The sequence below is a fragment of the Pteropus medius genome, unplaced genomic scaffold (assembly GCF_902729225.1).
Source record: "Pteropus medius unplaced genomic scaffold, Ma_sr-lr_union100, whole genome shotgun sequence".
In the NCBI taxonomy this organism is placed as follows: Eukaryota; Metazoa; Chordata; class Mammalia; order Chiroptera; family Pteropodidae; genus Pteropus; species Pteropus medius.
In genome coordinates, this window is record NW_024340696.1 from 25403760 (window position 1) to 25429535 (window position 25776).

At 34.3% G+C, this 25776-nt stretch overlaps 1 protein-coding gene across 3 annotated transcripts in view; it reads right to left on the reverse strand.

The window, feature by feature from the left end:
• ATG5 (autophagy related 5) overlaps positions 1–25776 on the reverse strand; it is a 115147-nt gene that overhangs the window by 63887 nt on the left and 25484 nt on the right. For all 3 annotated transcript variants that reach the window (XM_039869698.1, XM_039869689.1, XM_039869707.1), the window contains exon 5: positions 10434–10596. In XM_039869698.1, the coding sequence (XP_039725632.1) occupies positions 10434–10596 (163 nt within the window). The remainder of the gene's footprint in view (positions 1–10433; positions 10597–25776) is intronic.

Consider the following 25776-nt stretch of genomic DNA (forward strand, 5'->3'; position numbering starts at 1 on the left):
TGGGAGAAGATATTTACAAATGATATTTCTGATAAGGAGTTAATATCCAAAATACATAAGGAATTCATACAACTCAATAGCAAAACAAAAACAAAAAAAAGAACAAAAAACTCAATTTGATTAAAATGGGCAGAATATCTGAAGACATTTTCCCAAAGAAGACATAACAGGTACATGAAAAGATGTGCAACATCACTTTTCATCAGAGAAATGCAAATCAAAACTCAACAAGATACCACCTCATACATTGAAATGGCTGTCATCAAAAAGATAAGAAATAAAAAGTGGGGAAAAAGGGAATCCTTGTGCACTGTTGGTGGGAATGTAAACTGGTGCAGCCACTATGGAAAAGAGTATGGAGATTCCTCAAAAAATTAATACTAGAACCGCTACATGATTCAGCAATTTCACTTCTGGGTATTTATCTGAAAAAAAATGAAAACACTAACTCGAACAGATGTATGCACCCTCATGTTCACTGCAGCATTATTTACAATAGCCAACATATGGAAAAAAACTTAAGTGTCTATTGATGAATGAAGAAAATGTGATACACACATACACACACAAATGGAATATTATTCAGCCATAAAAAAAAATCTTGCCACTTGCAACTACATGGATGGACCTCGGAGGCATTATGCTAAGTGAAATGAGTCAGAGAGAGAAACACAAATACTGTATGATTTCACTGATATGTGGTATCTATACTGAATCATTATGCTGCATACCTGAAACTAGATAATATTCATAAGGAAAGGCTTATAAACCTTGCCAAACTTAACTTACACAAAAACAATGAGAGTATGTTAGAAAGCATGCATTTTTTTAAAAGTTTTTTAACTGGACCAAATATAAAGATATAAGGTAGTCTTTTTACTACACATGATTTAAAATTTTTTTTGCAAATAAAACAAAAGAATTTATTTTGCCTATGATTTGAAATTTTATTTAAAAGGACATTATAAACTAAACCTTTGTGTTTCTGTAGCACTGAGTTCACTAAAAATATTTTCAATTACGAATCAGAGTTAAGGCTCAAGTATCAATCTAATCATATAGATTTATACATATATCAACTGAATCTCATATACAAAATGTATTCTTTACCACTGATGAACTCTGGAACATATGACCATTCACCATTATTAATGGATTCTTACCAATAAACTTAATGTTAGTATAATTTGTAGTATATTATAAATAACTGTCTAAATGGTTTTGCCAAGTTTTATTATCCATGACATTCACTGCCAAATATACCCAAAGCACAAGAGGCTATGATCCAAATTACTATCGAATTTATTCACTTAAATCATGTAATTTCCAAGAACAATATTTTTCCAGAGGACTAGCAAAATATCTCTATGGCTTTATATTAAAACGCCAATGCAAAAACTTTTTAGATTTCTACCACTGTTTTTAATTATAGCAAGTGGAATACTGAGAGATTGATTTAAAACACGTAATGTAATATAGTAAAATGCTTGTTCGTTTCACAGTAAACTTAATTGAATGATCAAGCATTCAAAGTTGTAGGTTCTTGAATGCCACACACACAGCTTCAGACTGAACTTATTCATCTTACTGTATTGCAGGCAAAACAATAATGGAAATGACTAATGCAGCTGTATGCGGAAAGCTAAGCACATGATGGTTAGTGGATAATAAAAAATTTCCAGACATCCAAAATATATGAGATTGCTCCGTATTTCATTGTCTTGTATCACTGGGAACGTTAACTGTCATCCTTTAATGATGAAATAATAAAGATGGTACTTATTGTGAAAATAAATGAGTATAAAATTAGAAGCGGCAGCATTTGATTCAAATCTATTAAGCTTTCTCCATCTACTGACACATACAATACTTAACATCTAACTCAATACATCTCCCTGGGAATGTCTTGGAGACATTTCAAACGTTTGACCTCAAAGCTGACCTTCTCAATTAGGCTTTGTTTCCCATCCCAAACCTATTCTCTTATCTAGCTATTTCACATCACAGTATAAAGTACACTGTCCATCTAGTTACCCAAGTCAAAACCCAGGAATGATTCTTTCTTTTCTTTTATCCTAAACTTATACCCAATCTAACAATAGATCCTATGAATTCTACCTCTAAACGAAGCCCTAGATATATTGACTTTTCTCCATCTCTACTATTGTTACCTGAAAGGCAACTATCATCTTATTCCTGGACCTACCACCAGAGCCTGTCCACTTCCACACTTGGCTCCCTCTATTCCACTCTCCATTCAGCAGCCAGAATATTCTTATATCATATTCTATACCATCACTCATCTGCTTAAAAATCTCCCAATGGCTTCCTACTGCACTTAACACCTGAATTCTTTTCCTTGGCTTAAAAGGCCCTATATCGTCTACCTCTTTCACATCTCTCCAACTTCATTTAATGTCACCCATCCTTCTTGGTCACTGGCCAAGTCACACCAGCCTTTCAATTTCCTAAACATACTAAATTTATTTTTTGCCTCATGTCCTTGAAACATGTTATGCCCTGGTGTGACTGGTTCCCTCTCATCCTTAAGATTTCGGCCTAAATACCATCTCCTCAAAGAGGTCTTCTCTAACTACCTTAATATAAACAGGTCCAATCCCTAATGGTTTCTATTCTTAGCACGTTGTTTATTGCTTTCAAAATGGTGTAAAATCAACTGAGATAAGAACTAGATAAGAACTAGATAGATAAAAGTGCCATTTTTGCTATATAGAATGCTCTAAAAAATGATGAGAGTATACTATAGATTGGCCTCTCAAGTAGAGGAGAGGTGGTGATGGTGTGTGTATGGTGGGGGGGAACCTATTATCTACTACATTTAAAAGCTACAAATAGCATTATGTTCTTCGAAAGTACCCAGCATTTTTCCTACCTCAGGGCCTTTGCCCTTGCTGTTTCCTCTGCCTAGGACGGTATTAATCTTCAAAAAATGCATGGTGAACCTGCTTCAAGTCTTCATTTAATGTCATCCAACCAGTAAGGCCTTCTGTGACCATCTGATTTAAAATAGCAACGCCCTTTCCCAACGTAGTCCCTTCATATCTTCCCCTGCTTAATTTTCTCACATAGCACTCATCATCATAGAACATATAATGTATTTTACTTATTGTCTGTCTCCCCCACTATAATTTAAGCTGTATAAGGGCAATAAGGGCAGGAATTTTGGTCTATTGTTCATTACTTTATCTTCAGTATGAATTCAATTACTACCTGTTTAATGAATTAACATTAAAATATTACTCATAAAAGATGAGCCAAGTTATAGCAGGAATGTTATGATTAATTTTATGTGTCAACTTGACCGGCCACGGGGTGTCCAGATTAAACATTTCTAGGCCAGCCTGTGAGGGTGTTTTGGGATAAGATTAGCATTTGAGTAGGTGGACTTTCAGTAGACTGCCCACCCCAATGTGGGTGGGCATTATCCAATCAGTTCTAAATAGAACGAAATGAAAGGCAGAGGAAAGAGAAATTTGCCCTTTTTTGTTTGCCCCACTGCTTGAGCTGGGACCTTTCATCTTATTTTCTCCTGCCTTCAGACCGAGATTTATACCATTGGCTCCCTGGTTCTCAGGCCTTGGGACTTGGACTGAATTACACCGCTGGCTTTCTTGGGTCTTCAGCATGCAGAAGGCAGGTTGTAGTAATTACATGAGCCAGTTCCTCATAATAAATCTCCTTTTAGATACACATGCACAGTTTTTAATTGATTCTATTTCTTTGGAAAACTCTAATACAAGGAACATGTAAGAACAGTGGCAGGAAGGCCAATACCAAGCACGAAATGAGGCTTGTAAAATGCAAAGATGAAAGAATGAAACCACAGCTAAAGTAAAAATGATGCTTTCATAGGCTTAGACATAACGATTGGAACTCTACTTTGGTCGGTATGCTGCTTTAAATTAATGCAAGTCTTCGGATAAAGGGAAATTACTTCAGAGGACGCTAAAAGAACTTAAAGATAGGATTACAAAACCAATGCCAATAATCTTATGAAACAATGGAAAATGGGGGAGGTGCCTGAGGTCAGGAGACAGGCAAATGTTTCAGCTTAAAAATATGAATGGATTTTATCATCTGGTAAGCTTGATGTCAATCTCTGGCAAAGTTATAGAATGTTTTTGAGCATTCAAATAGACTGTAATCAGTAGAAAATAGCATAAATTTAAAAATATGTATGGCATCAAATAGACCTATATTCCTCTTTATGATATTATTAAGGGACTGGGTATCAAAAAAGTAATTTATCTCGAATGTAACAATATAAGAAAGATCTACTTCTGGATAATATGTGTAAGCTGGATGAGAGTAGTCAGGAATACTCAGCAGTTTCTGATCCACCTGGGAATCATCCTTGACAGTTCCATTCTATTACCTACCATATTTAACCAAACACTAAGTCCTAGCAATTCTATATCTCAAATATTTCTCAGAACTATCCATTTTGAGAACTGGACCTCCATTTGTAATCTGAGCAATTACCATCTGTCATCTAACCACTGAAATGGACTCCTACTTGGTCTTTTAATTCCATGTGTTCCCATACTGCTATTCATTACCATACTGCAGCCAGAGAGACGTTTTAAAAAAGATAAACTGATTCTGTTATGTTCTTGCCTAAAAGCTTTCACTAGTGCCTTATCTACCTCCCCTCATTCCCTGGAGATTAAGTTCACTATCATTAAAAGGGCATATGAGGCCCTGAATAGATACGGTCTCTGTCTAAATTGCAGTGTTACCTACTTGACTCTCTCAATCTTGATCACCAGGCTCCAGTCAGAATGGCCTCTGAGCTCCCAGAACTTATGAAGCTCTTTTCTGCTCCTGAACCCAACCCAGATGATTCTCTGTGCCTGGAACACTTTCATCGCAATCACCCTGCTCTCTATCCCTTCAACTCCAGTTATAAATAATTATTTTAAAGCTATCAGTTTAGTACTTGCCTCCCCTACTAAACTTTAAACTCTGAGAAAAGGGACTGTGCCTGTCACATTCACCCCAATGTCCCCTGTGCCTAGCACAGTGTCCAGCACATAGTAGATTCTTATAATTAGTTAATCCATACTATCAGGATCTGGGCATGACTCTCCTTTAATAAATGTTTCCAAGACTTGATTAAATATCAGAGTATAAAATCTGTGAGGGATATAAATCTGTGAGCAATATTTGTGGCACTGGATGAAAGAATAAAAATTTCTATAAAGTCAGAGTTGGGGAGGGGTGAGAAAAGACGAAACAAGACTGGTCATATACTGATAACTGCTGAGGCTGGGTGATAGGCATGTAGCAATTTATACTATTTTCTCTGCTGTTATTTTTAAAATGTGACTCCAGTATTGTCACAACTGGTAAAAATCTGAATTTTTCTAAAGAAAGATGAAAAGTTTACCAAATATCAACTTTTCATTGAGATAAAAGGTTCAAGAAGAGTACTCAGACTTCCTAGTGACAATCCTACTTAGGAATCTCCTTCCACATCACCCATTCCTAGAACAGTATCTGACACTAATAAAATCATAAAAATTTAAGCTTCAAAATACAGAAGTGAGTCCAAAAATCTCTTCTCTGTTTTAGTAGTCTTTCTACGACACATGTATTTCTGAGAAGTTATTTATTACCTTCCACCTAAATCCTATTTAAAAAAGACAGGCGGAGTGAGGCGGGGCAGGAGGGAGGTGAGGAAAAGATAGAAAGAGGACAAGAGGGAGAGAAACGAAAAAAGAGAAATTATGAACAATAATTATTGTTTCGAGAAGTCCTCCTGGAATCAGTTGAGAATATCTAATTATCAGAATTCAGGAATATATATGATTACTGCTTTATAGTACTTGAGTTTGAGTCTTGTAAGGTTTTACTACCTTCACATCTATACAGAAACTCCAACTTAGAGAAAAAAGTGATCTGACAGGGCCACACAACCAATAAGAGATAGCAAAAAGCAAAGTAAAGATCAGGTCCAATTTTCCTTCTCTGAGCAACAGATTTTCCAGTCAAATACTTATTCTACTATATGCAACTGATAAAAACAAAGCAATGTAATTATAACCCAATTGTCTCTATCATACAAGTCTCCTAAGAGCTAAGACCATGCATTTATCTTTCGCATCACTTACCAAACAAAAGTACTTTCAAAATGTTATGACTTGTTATAAAAATCATGTTTAGCTAATCGTTATTTCTTCTTAAAAAACAGCTTTGATTTCTCTAAAAAATTACTTAGCTCAAAAAGATTAATCACACTTTAGAAACAATATATATTTTCAACATATTTAGCAGTCAAACTTTGCATTTATTTGAAGGTTTATGGAATTTATTTAATGCCATATTTTCTTTTTTTAGTATACACAGAAAATCAAGGCTGAAAATTCATGTATTTTGTTAAAAATATTTTTCAGAGATTTCCTCAAATCTCTAGCTTATAAGAAAAACAGTTTGAAATTTAATAGAAAATAGTCTACACATGTGAACTGCCTTATTAATAATAAAAAAGCTACTTTCTTTTCTTTTTTTGTGTGTGTTCATTAACTCTGTTTCACAGGAAGGTTAAATACTTTTATATCTAAAATGAAACCCATAAAAAACACTGAAAGACAGTATGTCTCAAATGAGTTTTCTTAGTTTCAAAAGCTTTTCTTATTTCTCTTTCACAGAGATCTGAAAAATTAAAATTAGCATTTGAAAGTATTCAAAAATTGTTTAAATTGTTGTTTAGTTGTTATGTTCTACAGGTGCAGTACTGAATGAATTAAATTTACCATCTGCTATATCTAAATTTTGACCAGTTTACAATTATACTAACCAAAAGGTGAAACAGCTTTAACTTCACAAGTTAACAAGACTTTCTATTGGATAGAAAAATTCTTAAAGAAAAATTCTTAAACATAAAATCTATTTCAGTAAATAAATACAAACAAGGCACTTCCTCTATTTTATATTAAACTATTTATAAAAAGCTATTAACATTACTTCCTTATAGTATTAGAAAGGAATAAAATAAAGGAGTCATTCAGTCATTACATTAAGTGCTCAGGGTACAAAAATGTATCTAATCAGGAGAAATTTATATTGTAGCACAATACATAAACTGTAACCATACCGGAGTGTGATAAAATAAATATGAGAGCAAAAGTGCACATAAACAGACAAAGAGCTCCAACAATATGAAAACTATACTTCTACCTCCAATTGTATATAAGGTCCATGAAGACAGGGTTTATGTTTGCTCTATCACTGCTGGATGATTACTAGGTTCAAGCATAGTGCCAGGCACATGTTCGGTGTTCAATAAATATTTGTTGGCTAAAAAAGGAGGGAAGGCTTCATACAGAAGGTAACAAAAGAGATGAGCATTAAAACATAAGTAAGAGTTACATAGACAAAAAATATGAGAAAGGGCATTCTATGCAGAAGGAACAAATGAACTACTGCACCTACCTTTCACTAATTTACGTCAATGAAGATAACATTTAGACATTTACCCAAAAATATACATTAAGTTATACCAAGTTCTGAACGTGTGACATTTTGAGTCATGCTCTAGGTCAATGATAGATAGGAACTGTTTATTTGGTCAACTTTCTATGGCCTGACAAATATTTTCCAAAAGGGTCAAAGACAGTAAATATTTTAGGCTGTGGGCCACAGGGTCTCTGACACAAAAATTTAACTCAGCTCTTGTAGCATGAAAGCAGCCATAGACAAACCATGAATGAATGGGTGTAGAAGGGCTCACATAAATCTTCGCTTACAAAAACAGGTGGCTGGCCCATGACCATTGTTTGCCAACCCCGGTTCTAGATTCCCAAAGGGACTTCTTGATAATTCTTTTCATCAAGACATTTGCTTCTTTTCAAACACTTTCACATACACTGTATTAGTGTTGCATTAAACCTTCTAAAGACACCGATAAGAGAAATAGCAGAGTCTCTTGTTTTACAGATAAAGAAACTAAAGCTAAAAGTATTGAGTGACTTACCCTAAGGAGCTACTAGTAGAGCTGATACTAAAAACGAGGACTTTGTTTTCACAACTCTTAACCATCACCCTCCATACCCAAACCTCCAATGCCCCAACTGAAACATTTTAATCATTTTTAGAATTCTCTTCTGAATCTCTAAGCTCTCTATAGCTGACTCATCACGTTCACAACAGATTTCAAGAACATCTACTTAAATGTCCATTTAAATATTTACTTCAATTCTGAAGCTAAATTATTCTTAGATCCCTTTTCTCTTTAGAAGATTTCTGTCATCTTCCATTAGGCAATCTTCTGATTCGCAAGTCTCCTAAAATGTTACTTCATCTTCAAGTAGACAGCCAGCAAGGAAAAGGGAAAAGTACACCTTAAGGGGTTGTAAATTCTTTTAATCATTTAATAAGACTTTATGTATTCAGTAATATAAATGAGGTGAAAGGCCTGATGCCTGTCTCTGCAATAATCTAGTTGAGAAATATCAAAGGTATAAAACAAAACTAAGGAGCAACTCCATGTAATTCAGGTCAAATTTAAGAAACTTAAAACAAATGAGAAAAATTAATTTATAGTACACACTGTCATAAAATATGTGCCTTTTGTACTACTGAAATAAGATAATACTCTGTATTTTACATTATGAAAGTTTATCAGAGATAGACACAATGTAAGAAGTCCTTGCTCTGCACAGTACTATGGGACTGGAAAAGTGACCATGCAAGATGTAAACATGCAAAGTGATCTTAACGGTTAATGGGAAAAATTATGATTGTCCTGTGATTTTAAAAAAATTGTCAAACATGAAAGGCTGATAGTTATAAATGTATAGGAAAATGAAAAAAAGTAAATAAAACTAGTATTTATCATAGTAATTCAAAATATTAGAAACATGCAAAATAAAAAAAAAAATCTTAAGCATAGTTTGAATAGTGCTTGCTTCCTTGGCATATGACTTATAAGTAAGCATCTTTCATAATCTGTGGTGAATTATCATACTATTCTCTTAAGTTCGGATGAATTTCTTGTGTACTATCATTTGTACTTTCAATGTCATAAAATATCTCTGTTCCTTTGATGAGTTTTCTGCCAGCACCACTTCCTCTGGGATAACTTCATCCTTTTCTCACACCAATTTCTACATTTATGTGGAAAAGTTCGCCTTCACTAATTTCCTGTGACTAATATCTAAACTCTGAAATAGCAGTAGTGTCCACATTCCCAGTCAGCTATGTCTTCCATAATTCCATTACATTCTTTTCAAACACTGCTTCCAAAAGTATCACTTTTCCTTTCTTTGCTAAAATTTCACCTTTCTTGGCCTTTCCTTCTTTTGATAATCTTGTGTTATAAAATGGTCTGTGGGCTTATCGCTGGAGACAAGGAGGTAACACAACTACATGCTTTGCTGTCTGTGGGTGAAAATAACAGATACATAATGATGATTCACTGACAGACATTGAAAGAAGTGAAGTAATCGACTGATTCTGATACATATGTATTGTTACATAATGATTCATGGGCTGAAGAGCTAGCAATAAAATTTGTACTTTATGTAATTATTCAAAGTTAATATACCACAGCAAATTTGAACCATATTCTTCAGAAACTGGTATTTCTTTTTTTAAGTTGAAGTATAATTAACATATAACATTAGTTTCAGGTGTACAACGTAATAATATAATATCTGTATATGCTGCAAAATGATAAGTCTACTTATCAATCATCACCATACAAAGTTACAAAATTTTTTTTCTTTAAGATTTACTTTTACAATTTACTCTCTTGGAAACTGAGTATGGTATTATTTAACTAAAACATAACTAAAATTCATGCATACTGGACCTGTGCAAAGTAAGGACTGCCCATATACACACAGAGCTGTTTGAAGGCACTGGAAGGCAAACAACACAGGCCAAGATTAAAGAGCTACGATCTCAAAAAGATAAAGAATACAGAGGTAAATTGCAGATTCCCCTCAGCTTTTTCCTTGCGTGTATTTTGTAAATTCTAGCCTAAGAGAGTGAGAAAATCCAAGCACAAAGCAAGTCTTACTAATTCTGAGAAAAATGAGGTTAGAGTTCACGCCCTGTCCAAGCGGACGTATTTTGGTATGCACACCAGGGCATTCAGTTGCAATTCCAAAAAGATCATGATTAAGAGTAAGGGCACTTTTTCCAGAAACAAAATACAGGAAGTTTAAACTATCATATATTATGAGAAAAGCAATCAGTCTAATGCTGGGGAATTCAGGAAGAGAGGGATGTTGGAAGAGTACAACGTAAGGGATGACTAAAGGTGGCTTCTTTGCAAAATTATGTGCTTAGAGACTGGAATCTAAACTTGTATCACCAATCCTAAAATGTATCAATCACTCATAGAATTACAGTTACTTCATACATTTATAAAGGGGTATTCTAAAATCAAACATTGCTATATTTACCATTATGTAATCCCATCCAGAGCTGCTTGTGATCTTTTTTCTGCATTTCATTGATTACTTGACTTTTGTGCTTTAAAGCATCAGCTTCTTTCACACAAGACATAAAATGAGCTTCAATTGCATCCTTAGATGGACAGTGCAGAAGGTCCTTTTCTGGAAAACCCTATCAAAGGAAAAAAATACACATATAAAACAGGTACTCACATTATAAAATTAGCTTCCTAAAGAACTATATTTCCCCCAGTTTTCCAATACTTTTCGCAAAACATCTCTTACTTTCCCAATAAAGAGATTTTAGTACAACTCCAAATACTTTTTAAATTAACTTAAAAATCTTTAGCTATCTGGGTATTTTATACTATTTCCAAAAAATCCTTATATAATATGGTATGCATTTAAACAACATGAAAAAAGATATGAAAGAATAATAATTTTAAAAACAGCTTTCTGACTGACCATACCTGGTGTTGGCAAGAATGTGAAATGGAAATCTCATACACTGCTGGTGGAAATGTAAAATGATACAACTACTTCGGAAAACAGTCTGATAGTTTCTTTAAAAAGGTAAACATATATCTACTGTCGGATCCAGTTATTCTACAACTAGGTATTTACCCTAAGAGAAAGAAGCATATATCCACACAAAAACTTGTACATGAATGTTCTTAGCAGCTTTATTTGTAACAGACAAAAAAAGGAAACAACCTAAATGTCAACAGGTAAATGAATATGTAAATCGTGGTATAAATTTATCAAAGTTTACACTTTAATATGTATAGTTTGCTAGAGGTCAATTAGAGCTTAATAAAGCTGTTAAAATGTAGCTTTTAAGGTCAAATAGCTCAATTTATATCCTATACCTTCAGTGAATCTTTTAGGAGGTTGAGGTAATGATCAATGGTCAGATAAGCAGTTATGTAAATGAGATGACTAATATACTTTGAAAAAAAGAAAGATAATAATAACTAATACTAATTGAATAAATGACAGACATTATACTAAGACATTTTATATGATTATAATTTAATTTTTATAACAACCCTTGAGGTAAACACGATTGTTATTGCTATATTACAGATTAAAAAATTAAAGTTCAGAGACTGGAGAGTCATACAGCTTGCAAATGGTAGAGCTAGGATTAGTCTGACTCAGAGTCCCAGCTCTTAACCACTATGTACTACCACTTCCTCCATAACACCTAAATACTTAATGATTATATTTCAACATTATTTTACAGAAAAAGACATTTGTTCTGTCTCATAATAAAAAGTCAAACAATAATGGTAGAAAACAGCATTTAGTTGTAGCCTACTCGTGTTACTATATTAATGGACAACATTCAATTATTCCAAATCATGGAGAGCTCCCAAATAATTAAAAAACTTACAGTAGATGCCCTCCTACTAAGAAAGTCACTTTACTATGCATAGCTATTTTCTAACGTATATTCTTTAAATGCAAAGAAACAGTCATACCTCCATTCTGTTCTCATAGTCTGATTTCACAGTTTCTGCTGAGTAAAAGGGAAGCCACTATATAAACTACGCATTGGTCGGTCACAGCTGCTCAGAGCAGAAGAAACAGCTGAGACAATCAAACTGTTTCTCTAGGTACAAAGGGATTCCAGATGCATGGTGCTGTTGTATTAGAGGTCCATAAAAAACTAAGGTGGATGTTTTCAGACACAGGAACACAAAGGCAAAGAGTAACAGAAAATGTAAAATTTCATAAAAATGAAAAGGCAAAAGGAGACCGAGAGAAAGACAAAAATAAGACATGGGAGAGGATATGGGTGCAGAGAAGGGCATCTGCCTTAATCAACTTTACAATCAGCTGCATTTGCTTCGATTTAGCTAGACTAAGTGAATTTGTCCTGGCTTCCTGATCAAAACAAATTAAATGTGTATCGTAACAATTCTATCTAGTCAAATGAATTAGCATTATGATAATTATTTCTATTTAGGAAAATTTTAACTTTCTTAAACTTGATCTATAAATTTAGAATGGATTTTTCAGATATTGTACAGTTCCCCGTGCTGCTGTTTACCCACTTTGGTTATGAATGAGTAGCAGAAAATATGAAAGTTCATATTCCAAAGAAAATAGTAGTTTCATGTAGTTTGAATTTATGACCTATTTAAGCTTAAATACTGTTAGAATGTTAAACATGTACACAAGCTGATTATGGGAAAAAGAGAGTCAGGATCTCTCAAAAGAGTAGTTTGAGATGGTAGGAGGGAGGATCCTACCATTTTTAAGTGTTGCTTCAGAGTAGGCTGCTAAGTCTCTCAATGGTGCTTGTAACCAGAGAAGGTACTTAAGTTTTGCTTTTCCTGGACTTCTATTGTTTTACAGGTTTCTAAACTTAACTAATGCTGACTGACACCTAAAATTGACAACTGACAATTACAAATGACTAGTCTTTACAGTAAATAAAGGGGGTCTATCAAGAAAATGCAGATATTTGCATATCTACCCTTCAAGAGAGGTGAACTCTTTCATGAAATGAACTCGGGGGAAACATGAGAGCAGTCACAGAAAAAGCAGAAAACTGTTTAGGCAGCCACAGCAGTTGAATTAATTGTGGCAATGAATAAAGTGACAGATGTTTCAGTCAAAGTCCTCTCAGCTCCTACTCATGAAATGCTCTTCTTTTCCATGATTAGCTTGGGGTAGGGATGGAAAATCTCTTTTTCCTAAAGCTTCACAGTAAAACTGAGCAGACTCTTGACTCATTACAATTCTAATCTCTTCTTAGATATATTAGCAGTTGTATGTATGTGCAAGTCTTCAGTCCAAACAAATCCTTAAAAATAAAGGTGAGTTTGAGACCAGGTTTACTTGCTTTCATTAATCCTCCATGTCAGAATGCCTAATAAACTAAATGTAATTTTACTTTTACACAATTGATCTAAAAGGTTCCATTTACTTAGATATTATTATTTATGTCCTTTGATTAAAATATTATTTTAGACAGTCTACAATATGTCCAGACATATTAGAGATAACCAAATAACACCAAACTAAACAACACTAATCTAAAACTACCTACAAGGTAAGTGGGGCGGGGGTGTAGGGGGAAAGCCTATCAATCTATTAATAACACCACAAGCTCTATTAAGACAATGAGCAAAACAAAACAACAAAAAAATTTCCATATAATCAATAAAAAAATCTAATATCACATTAAAAACACAAAAGTTGCCACTACATAGTGTTATGGACTTAGTGTTTGCGTACCCCCGCCAATATTCACATGTTGAAGGCCTCACTGTAATAAAAGTGCAGCTGTATTTGGAGATGGGGCCTCTAAGGAAGAAATTAAGGTTAAATGAGGTCATAAGGGTAGGGCCCTCATCCAATAGGCTTACTGTCCTTATAAGAAAACACAGCAGAGAGTCCAGTCTCTCTCTCCCCATAGACAAGGAGGAAATGCCTTCGAGAAGAGAGACCTTACCAGAAATCAACCCTGCTGGCCCTTGACGTGATCTTGGACTTTCTAGCCTCCTGAACTATGAGAAAATAAATTTCTGTTGTTGAAACCACCCAATCTGTGGTATTTTGTTATGGCAGTCCAAGCAAACTAAACGTACATAGTAGCGATGTGATTTTATTTAATGTTGATTTACCTTCTAATAGCAGACACAGCATTCTGGCAGGGAAAATATGAGGCCATAGTTTAAAGGCTTACTTTTATAAAATCTAAAATGTTCTTTCAAAAATCACTTGGGGGGGTGGGTGTGTGTGTGTGTGTGTGTGTGTGTGTGTGTGTGTGTAAATAGAAAGGGAGAGAATCTTTCAAATGTTTCTATCAAAGTATTATTTTCAGGGTAAGAAAGGAACATACTACGAAAAACATGCTAACAAGAGTTAGCTGAATCAATGCTAAAATCAGTATTAAAATCTGTTAAACTTTCTTGATTTTCTTAAATCTTCTAATTTAACCAAAATCCAATCTACAAACTTACCGGCAACCAATCTTCTTCTTTCTTGGTACAATCTAAGGAGTATCTTCCATCCTGTTTTCTAGATACCATTTTTTTGAACTATGAAATCCAATTCAACTAATTATTCCTCTCTGTTCCTGTAACATTATCTTTAACGATTTTTCTCTGTAATTACCATTTCCCATTAGTTTCTTAAAAATAAAACCACCTCCTAAAAACAAAAAACGAAACCATTCCCTCAACCTCAACTCCCTTCTGGCTGCTGCCCTCTTTCTCTTCTCCCCCTCAGAGCCAACCTTTACACTCACGTAGCTGGCATGCAGCTCTTACTTACCACCCATGGAATCTGTCTGCTACCCTTATCACTCCACTGAAACAGCTCTCTTCAAGGTCAACAATGATGACTTTCAGTCCTTAATTGTTTTAAGTCCTCACCAAATATCTAACACTTTTGACTACCTTCTTTGAAGCAGTCACTCTCAAAGCTGTTACCACACTTCTCATTTTCCTCTTATTTTTTCTCACTCTCATTTACAGGAGCCTATTTCTGGGCCATCCTTTAAATGTTGATATTTTGCAAGTTTCTGGCCTAGAATCTGTTTGGCTTTTTCATTCTATATACTCGCTTTAAATAAGCTTACCTACTTCCATACTGTGTGAACTAAGGAATCTCGGTATCAGTCTCCAGCCAAGATCCTTCTTGTGATCCCAGAACCCAGATATCCACTAATCTAGTAGACACATGTCAGGTGTATGAAACTCAACAAATCCAAAAGTAAACAAATGATTTTCCCCCTTGACTCTTCCTCCTCCCTATTTCCCACATCTACTCTAGTTCTCTTGCATCCACATTCTAAGTATATCTGAATTCACTCACTTTCAAGATTCTCAGTGCCACTTTCCTAGTACAAACTAAGCAACTATCCAACATTTCTGAAAACCTTGTAACTGAGTTCCATGCCCAAAGTCTTAATGCCTTTAATTCATTTTTCACATTTGGAGTCACACTGATCTTCCTAAAATGGAAATCTGACCTTCTCACTCAGCTGCTCTGCTCTACTTTTAAGATAAAATCAAACTTCTTCTAAAGCCTTCGATTTTCTGAATGACTTACATCTCTGCTAACCTCTCTAGCATAATCCCTCACTCTCATTTCATATACTCCATTCTCTCCCTTCTGTCATCTGCTCATTGTTTCAGTCATACTCTCTCATTTCAGTGCCTTTGCACAAACTATTTCCTCTGCCTGGAGCTCTTTATCTTTGCCTATCTCTCAATCACTTACAAGCCTACTCCCCAAAAATCCTCCTCAATCTTCAAGTTCAGTTTTGACATCACTTTCTCCAGGAAATTTCTTATTTCCCAAGTCTAGGTACAGTTTATAAAGTCCTTACACTTGACTCTGTATCATTTATATTATGTCACACTACTTTTAAAGCCCCAAAAGGAAGAGACCATGATTATTCTTACTTCTCTGTCCTCTCTCAATAAATATTTAAAAATAAATAAATTTTATTGAGATATGATGCATATACAGTGAAATGCAAAAATTTGAAGTATATAGTTAGATGAATTTTGACACCACATAACTGTCAGCTCAAACAAGGTATAGAATATTATCACCCTCAAAATTCCTTGGTGCTCTTTGCAATCAGTTCCCTCATTTCAACCCCAACTAATCGCTGAATGATTTACATCACCAGAGACTAGTTTTGCCTGTAATATAACTGCATATAAATAGAATCATATAATACGCAATATTGTGTAATATAGCATCTTTCACTTAATGTAATGCTTTTGAGATTCATCTACGTTACTACATGTATTAGTAGTTAGTTCCTTTTTGTTTCTGAGTAGTATACCACAATCTTCAAATCCAAAAACCTATTAGTAGACACTAAGATTGTACTCAGATTTGGGCTATTATTAAGAGAGCTACTATGACATTAGTGTTCAAGTCTTTTGTAAACATGTTTTCATTTTTTCAGGTATATACTTGGAAACAGAAATGTTGGATCACAGAGTAAGTTTATGTTTAACTTTGTTTAAAAATTGCCAAACTGTTTTCCAAGGTGATAGTACAATTTGACACTCCCACTAGCAATGTATGAGAGTTCTGGTTACTATGGAGCCCTCCAACTTGGTACTGTCAGTCTTTTTAATTTCATGAGAGTTCTGGTTACTATGGAGCCCTCCAACTTGGTACTGTCAGTCTTTTTAATTTTAGTCATACTAGAGTCTGAAGCAATATCTCATTGCGATTTTAATATACATTTCCCTGATAACTTAAGATGATGAATACCTTTTCATGTGCTAACTGGTTATTCCCATATAAATACATACATATGTACATATATATATATGTATATATATATACATATGTATATATATTGTCCAAATCTTTTGAATTTGTACCAAAATGCAAAATATATTTGGGAACAATTAAAGCAGTTAATTTCATGCTTACTTTTGTAAATATTGTTCACAAATAACACTAGGTAAACACAGAAAACTGCACCCAACTAAGTCAAGCCACAGAAGAATACACAAAACACATACACCTCAGAAATGGACCTGCTACCTCAATCCACATTATGAGCTATCCATATCCAGTGTTACAATTTTGTCCGATTTCAGATAACTTTCCTTTCACCACTTCACAAAAACTGAAAAGCTGCAAACCATTCCAATGCTCATTTCTACAAGCAAATTTCTTATCTAAATAAAAAGCCATTTTTGTAGTATTTATGTATTTATTAACCATTTAACATGTTTAAAACTGTGCTTTTTAAAAATTAGGTTCCTATCTTTTTCATTTGTCACTAATGAGGTTTTGGGTTTTATGTCCCTAACCTACTCTCCCCATAAGTCCTGTGATTTTTAATAGCAGTTCTTTTTAGAAATACGTATTTTACAGTAGAGTAAAACTGCCTACAGTAATGGTAGAAGCAGATGTCCTTGCCGTTTTCCTGTTCTTACAGTGAAACATTCAATAAATCCCTATTTAGCATGATTTTTACAGTAGAGTAAAACTGCCTATAGTAATGGTAGAAGCGGACCTATGGAAGCAGACATCCTTGCCTTTTTCCTGTTCTTACAGTGAATCCCTATTTAGCATGATTTTTAGTGGTAGGCTTTTCATATTTACTGTCAAATTAAGGAAATTCCCTTCTATTCAAAAGTGTGCTAAGAGATTTGATGACACATGGGTACTAAATTCTGTCAAAAGCTTTTTCTGCATTTATTTATCTGATCATACGAGTTTTCTACTTTCTTCTGTTAAATGTGATGAATTATGCTGATTCACTAATATTTGAAAATATCAATTCCTGAGACAATCTCAACACAGTCATGGTATACTGTCCTTTTTACATATTGCTGGATCAATTTGCTAGTATTTTCTTGAGAGTGTTTGCATCTATGTTCATGCATTTTTGGGAGCGGCTGTATTTTCTTTTAATATTTTTAACAGATTTTGGTATCAGAGTTATTCTGGCCTGTAAAACAAATTGGGAAATATTCTCCTCCTTTCTATTTTCTAGAAAAAGTCTCTAAAGATTGATATTATTTATTCCTTAAATATTAGAATTCAAAACTGAAACTAGGCAAGAAACATTACTTTGTGAGAAAGTTGTTTTTAATTACAAATCCAAAACTAAGGGGCTATTCATATCTGCTACTTCTTGCAGCACTTTTAGTAAATTGTATTTTCACTGAATTTGTCCATTTGTCAAATTTGCTGGCATAAAGTTATTCATAATATTTCCTTCTATCCTTTAAATGGCTATAGGATCTGTAGTAATACCCCATTTTTCATCACTGATGTCAGTAAATTGTGTTTTCCTACTACGGAAAGAAAAAGTTTTAAATTCCCTCTAAGCACTGCTTTAGGTGAATCCCATAAATTTCAGTATGTTGTGTTTCCATTATGATTTAGCTTGAAATATTTTAAAATTTCCCTTGTGATTTCTTCTGAGCCATAGCTAACTGACAATTTAGTGGCCCCATCCTTTAGACAAGTGTGGTCATTTATTTTACTTATACAGACATTATAAACCCTTCCTTAAAATTATGCTATTATTGCTTGAGACAGTCATTTCTCTTTTAAAGAAGTTAAAAAATGTAATCTGTTATATTTACCATTGCTCGTGCTCTTCATTCCTGCCTGTAGCTTCTTTCAGTCCTTTAACATGTCATTCCATTGTCTCTTGATCTCCACATCATTTACCTTACTGTTCTCTTTTATGTCATGTGTCACTTTCTGTGTATGGCTGCTTTCAAGATTTTCTATTTATAACTGGTTTTTTAGCAGTTTAATTAGGATGTGCCTGAGTATAGTTTTCTATATATTTATTTGCTTGAGATCTGCTAAGCTTCTTTGACACCCAGACTAATTTTTCTTCCTCCTAAATTTGGAAAATTAGTAAACATTATTTTAAAATTGAGATATAATTCATACACAAATCACTTAAAATTCACCATTTTAAAGAGTACAATTCAGTGGTTTTTAGTATAGTCACAAGGTTGTGCAACCATCGCTACTAATTACACAATATTTTCATCACTCCAGATGAAAATATTCATATCTATAAGCAGTCACTCCCCATTCTGCCCTCTCTCCAGCCCTTCAAAACCACTAATATACTTTCTATCTCTATAGATTTGCATATTCTGGACATTTCATATCTAAATCATATAATATGCAGCCTTTTGAGTCTGTTTTCTTTCACTCAGCAAGCTGTTTCAAGGTTCATCTATGCTGTAGCATGTATCAGTACTCCATTGCTTTTCATGATCATACTCTGTCGTATGGATACACGTTTTGTTTATAAACATTTGGGCTGCTAAACATTTAGGATGCATCCACCTTTTGGCTGTTATGATTAATGCTATGAACATTATGTACTACAAATTTTTGGGTGGACTTGTTTTCAATTCCCTTGGGTATATAGTCATATGACTATAGTGTAATTAGTGGGTCATATAGCAAGTCTATTTTTAATCATTTAAGGAACTGCCAGACTGTTATCCAAAGTGGCTCCATCATTTTATATTCCCAATAGTAACATATGAGAGTACCAATTAGTCAACACTCTCTTTACTTGTTATTGTTCAACTTTTTGATTACGGCTATCTAAGTGGGCATGAAAGAGTGACTTACTGGGGTCTCTCTTTGCATTTTCTTAATGACTCATTATGGTGACCATCTTTTCATGTGCCTACTGGCCACTCACTTATCTTTTTTGGAGAAATGTCTACTTAAATCCTTTGCTCATTTTTAACTGGGTTATTTACCTTTTTATTATTGAATTCTAAGTTTTTTAAAATATATATGTCCTGGATACTATATCATTATCAGATATATAATTTTGCAAATATTTTTTCCTATTCTGTGGGATGTCTTTTCACTTCCTTTGAGACATGAAAGTTTTTCGTTTTGATGAAGTCCTATATATCTATTGTTTCTTGTGCTTTAAGTGTCATACCTAAGAAATCACTGCCTAATCCAAGGTTACAAAATTTACTCCTATTTTTTTCCTAAGAGTTTTAAACTTTATCTTTTTTATTTAGGTCTTTGAGCCATTCCTACTTATTTTTTTTATAGGGGTCAATTTCTTTCTTTTGCATGTGGATATCCAGTTGTTCTAGCACCGACTGTTGAAAAACTATTCTACCCCTCACTGAATTGTCTTGGCACCCATACAAAAAATCAACTGCCCATAAATATATGTGTTTATATCTGGACTTTCACTTCTGTTCCATTTATCTGTCTATCCTTATATGCCAGTGACACACAGTTTTGGTGTCTGTATCTTTGAAACCAAGAAATGCGATGAGTCTAATCGTTATTTCTTAAAAATAATTTTCTGGCCTATTCCCTTGCCTCTCCTTCTAGGACTCCAATTGCATGTATGTTAGACTACTTGATATTATCCTAGAGGTCACTGGGTCTCTGTCCCACCCCCACTCCCCATTTTCTTCTCTCAGTTCTTCACATTGGATAATTTCTATGGCTCTGTCTTCAAGTTCACAGAAACTTTCAATTCACTGTTAAGCCCATCCAGGGAAGTTTATTATTCAGATATTATTCTTTTCAGTTCTACAATTTTGCGATCTTATTTTAAGTCATTGAGTTTTTAATAGTTGCTTTAATTCATTTTTTTGCTAATTCCAAATATGGGTTACTTCAGGATAAGTTTCTATCTGCAGCATTTCTTCTCCCTGATATGGTTCAAGTTTTCTTGCTTATTTGCATGTCTAGTAATAGCTGATTATACACTTATATTTTGAATACAGTGTAAAGGTTATAGATTATACTGTCTTTCTTGATGAGTTTTGTTTTGCCTGATGCTGCTCTTTAATCATAAAAAAGCCTTAATTTTAGGATATATTAAGGAAGATTCTGAGTAATTCTTACTCTATAATAGGAATTGGCAAATTTCTTCTGTAAAGAGCTAGATGGTAAATGTATTAGACTTGTGGGCCACACAGTGTCTACAGCAAGTGCTCAATTTTGCCATTGTAGCCCAAAAGCAATATGTAAATGAATGAGCACAGATGCTGAATTTCAGTACTTTACTTATGGTCACTAGAATTTATATGTCACATAATTTTTATATGTTGCAAAATATCATTCTTCTTTTGATTTTTTTTCAGCTACAAAACATAAAAATCATCCTGAGATCACAGGCCATACAAAAATTGTCAGTGGGCTAGATTTGGCACACAGGCCAACCCTCCTCTGAAGTATAATCCTTACTTCTACAGTATGGACTTTCTGGTGTCTCAGATAAATGCCCAGTATGTTAACTAGGTCTCTCCCACATCTGGCATCCAACATCTCCAAGCATCATGGGACCTGTCCCACTCAACTCCCCTAACACACACTCTCTACTAGACCTTAAGGAATATCACCTATACATGTGTAGCCCAGCTCTCGGCCAAGTACTCTTGGGGAACTCACACTTATATATCTTTTCCCTCTTCTCTGATACTCTGGCTGGCAAGTTCCAGGTGCTTCACAGCCCAGAACTCTGATCTCTCCATTCTCAGCTCAGTAGAACTTTCTTATTCTGCTTGAGTTTGACTCCCCATTACACAGACAGAAAATTGCCCTGAAGCACAGATAGGCTGAATGTGGAGCTCACCTTTTTTGTTCTCTTTCTCTCTAATGTCCAGTGCCTGAAACAGCTCTACTTCATATATTTTGTCCAGTTTTACAGCTGTTTATGGTTGGAGAAAAAATCCAATCCAGTTACTCTGTCATAGCTGAAAGCAAATGTTAACCTCGATAAATATTTGATGAATAAATTAATGACTAAAACTATATTTCATAAAGTTTTAAGTATGTATGACCCTCAGTGATCTCCACCTCTTGGTATTCACACCTTTCTTTAATTCCTTCCCCCTGGAATGTGGGCAGGACCTGTGATCTGCATTTAACCAAAAGAATGTGGCAAAGGTTATAGGATATTACTATGAGTAAGTAGCATTATATAAAACTCCAGTCTTGCTAACAGACTAGCCCTAGAGGCTCATTTTGTTGACTCAATGAAATAAGCTGATATATTAGGAAAGTCCATATGGCAAGAACTTCAAGCAGCCATTAGATGCCGAGTGTGGCATCTAGCTGACAGTCAGTAAGAAGATACGGTCCTCAGCCCTACAATCACAAGGAAATGAATTCTGCCAGCAAACTGAGTGAGCTTGAAAACAGATTCTCAAGTCTCCAGGCAAGAATGTAGCCCAATTAACATCTTGATTGCAGTCTTGTGAGACCCTAAGCAGATAACCCAGGTAAGCCTGACCCACAGAAACGGTGAGATAATAAACATTTGTTGTTTTAAGCTGCTACATTTGTGGTGATCTGTCACATAGCAATAGAGAACTAATATCATATACTATTGATATGTACTATAAAACAGCTATGAACATTTAAAGCCAGGAAGTACAGGTATCAGAAGCATGGGAGAGACTATGAAATATACTCAAGAACAAGGAAAGTTACCTCAGACTTATGTCATCACCACACAGTGGAAGAAGCCTAGATATGGTATGTTATCTGAAAGAGACACAGTGGCTTTTGGCCTAGAAAGAAAGAACTTGTCCACCAGAAAAAGGGTGTGGTCAGTCACACAAGTATACTTAAAGAAAAAGTCCCAGTCAGGACCACTGGTAGGTCTAAAAACTTAACTTTGTCTGGTTACCATCCCTCAGCAATGTTTTGCACAGAAGCACTTGCCTTAATACTCACCCTATTTTGCCCAGCAAATGTCACTGTCAAAATTCAAAACTAAAATTTCTCCCCTTAATAATCACTGTCAAAATTCAAAACTAAAATTTCTCCTCTTATCAAACCAAAAGACAATTTAGTACCATGTTATCAGACAAGAAAGAGAGAAAAACACTAAGTTATTGTTGATTCTGTTTACTCTATGAAACTTTACTTAGGATAAGCAGTAGAACTGGGCATTTTAAATGGCCCAATATTTTCACGTGATGTTACTAAATTCTGAATCACACTAATGTCTCTTTTAAAAATTCCACACTGTTAGCAACCTTTTGATTACAATTTGCAAGCCTATAGAAATAATGAAAATATCAAAGAAAAAAAGACAGAGAAGTAAAGCAAAGGTAGCATAATGTTAACAACTGGCAAATCCAGATGAAAGGTACATGGATGATAATTGGAGAATCCAACTTTTCTAATGTTGGTCTCCCAGCCCCTACCCATGAATCCACTCTGAACTACAAACTGACCACGTGTGGAGAGGAGGCAGGGGGTCTCTTGGAGACTTTAGTGCTGCAAGAGAGAGAGAGAGAGAGAGAGACAGACAGACAGACAGACATAGAGACAGAGAGACAGAGAGACAGAGAGAGACAGAGAGAGACAGAGAGAGACAGAGAGTGTGTGTGTGTGTGTAATGCATGCTAAAAGACTGAAATCTAGGTTAAAATATATCATTGCTACTCATTTATTTATTCATTCAACAATTACTGAAAATCTAATAAAAATCAACATGTATCTTTGAAAGCAAATATAAAAGAAGTAAATTCCAAGCAGTCTGGTTAAAACACAGACATCATTTGACATACTCACTACAATATCATAAAAGAAAACAAATAATGACATACCAACTGACAAAGTTGTTACTTAATAAATTTAATCTGTTGATGACAAAATATTTTCTAGAAACTTAAAACCTGCTTCCTCACTCTAAAAGCACTGCTTTTCTACCTGCAAATGTAATTTTTACTCATTTTCATCATAATCAATTGAAAGCCATAAGGTAATACAACAGAAGTGGGCCTACAACAATCAATATAAGCTATCAGTCAAACATCTGGGGACAGCTTTAGAGATAAGCTAAGTCTTATAACCCTAAATAAAGAGAATTTAGTATATAGACAGAAATATGAGCAACAGTTTTCTTCCAACAGAGACAACGGTCAGAACGAATAAGAGCAGCTAAGAGAAACACATCAGTAATTTGAGAAAATTTGTAACATCCTCTATAATTTCTTTATTAGCTATAAAATTCTGCTTTTTATTTGATTTCTCTAATAAACTTTACAGCTGGGAAGAAAAATATATGATCTACTGAGGACCCCAAAGAGCAATTCATTTTAAAATACAAAGAATAAACCCATTACATGTTAACATACAAATCTTCTTTTTGTAAAAAAGTAGCTCTATTTTCCAGAACAACAATAACAACAACAAAAAAATCTCGGGAGAAGACTGGCACTATTTTACAGTTTCGCAAATAATGTCTGGCTTAATAGAAAATAGATGGATTATGTTATTTGCTTCTACATTCAGTATTCTGCAATGTTGTTTTGAAGTATATAAATATACAGACTTATAAAATTATGTAGTTGGAAAAAGGAGTATCATTTTAATAGTCTTTTCAGATTTATGGATATTCTTTTTTGATACTACACTAAATTCAATAAGTATAGTTTATTATAACATTAATGTGGAATCTGAAACCACATCAATAAACATTTCAATCTGTGTTATATTAAAATCCTGATTCGCCCTCTAAATGGCTCTTTTATACATGTATGATTTTGTAACATCATGCATTGGTCATTTGGAAAATTTCTGTTTGTTGAGTTAATGTAGATCTCCAAATGTTGACATAATTCATTACATAAAATTTCTTAAAAATCAGATTTGTTAAAATGACCACCAATCTCATCAAAAAAATCCTTTTAAGAATAATAAAGCTGTCAAGCTTATTGTAGCAGATACATGTTTTCCAAAATTCTAATTTTCACTTAAAAGTTCAAATTTTGTCATTGGAAACAAATACTGTCAGTTGTTTCACTTGCAATGACAGGTTCACTTTATTTTCAAGAAACTGATTAATATCCAAGTATGAATAACTACAGTTGGTCTATCAGTCAATCTTTCAAATAAAAAAAATGGTGTTTCATGAGAAAAGTGGCTTTTTCAGCTTGCAACTCAAACAAGGGCACAAGCGCTTTTCCTTAGGACAACCACAATACCTGGCATACAGCGTTAAGTGTTTTATGTGTACTTCCCATTTTATCACACAGGAGATTAAAAAGATATGTACTTAAGAGTGAAGATTAATATTAATAATTTGTACTACTTCATCCAAAACAGTCAGTGTGTAGTGGTGAAGAATATAATGACTACTAGTACAGTATGGTGCATTGTCTTACTTCGTGCTAAAGGGCCAACAGTTTTACCCACCAACACTTTTGCAGACCATTACAAATGTAAACACAGTGGAAAAGGCAAATAGCATCTTAATATTATTAAGGAAATAGATTTGACCTCATGAATCCCTTGACAGGATTCTGGAAAGTCCCATGGGTCCACTTTGAGAATCATTACACTATGCCAATCCTAACAATTCTAAACCTTTCTTGTCATTATTATAATCCATCGACTCATTTCATTGATAATTTCAGAGGGCTTAGTATGTAGTACCAGTAAGTACCATAAAGAGGCTGAGTGTTTGAGTGTCTTTGTGTCATTCACCCAAGCTCCTAGAACAGTGCCTGGCTGGCACACAGCAGGGCTCTCTGTAATTGTTGAATGAATAAAGAATAGATAGCCATGATATATTTTAACCTAGATTTCAAAGTTTTTTAGCATGTATACACACACACACACACACACACACACACACACACACACACCCGCCTTCTAATTATTGAAATTAATTTTCAACATAAAATGGGAAAGACTTGTTAGAAAATACAGGACCTCTGCCCTTATTATGCTTGGAGCAATTTTATCTTCACACCATTCTAACCGTTAATTATTACATATACAGATAGTCCTTGCCTTGGACGGTACTGATACTCATACATATCAGAACCATGTCCTCATTGTGTATAATTCCATGGTGACTAAA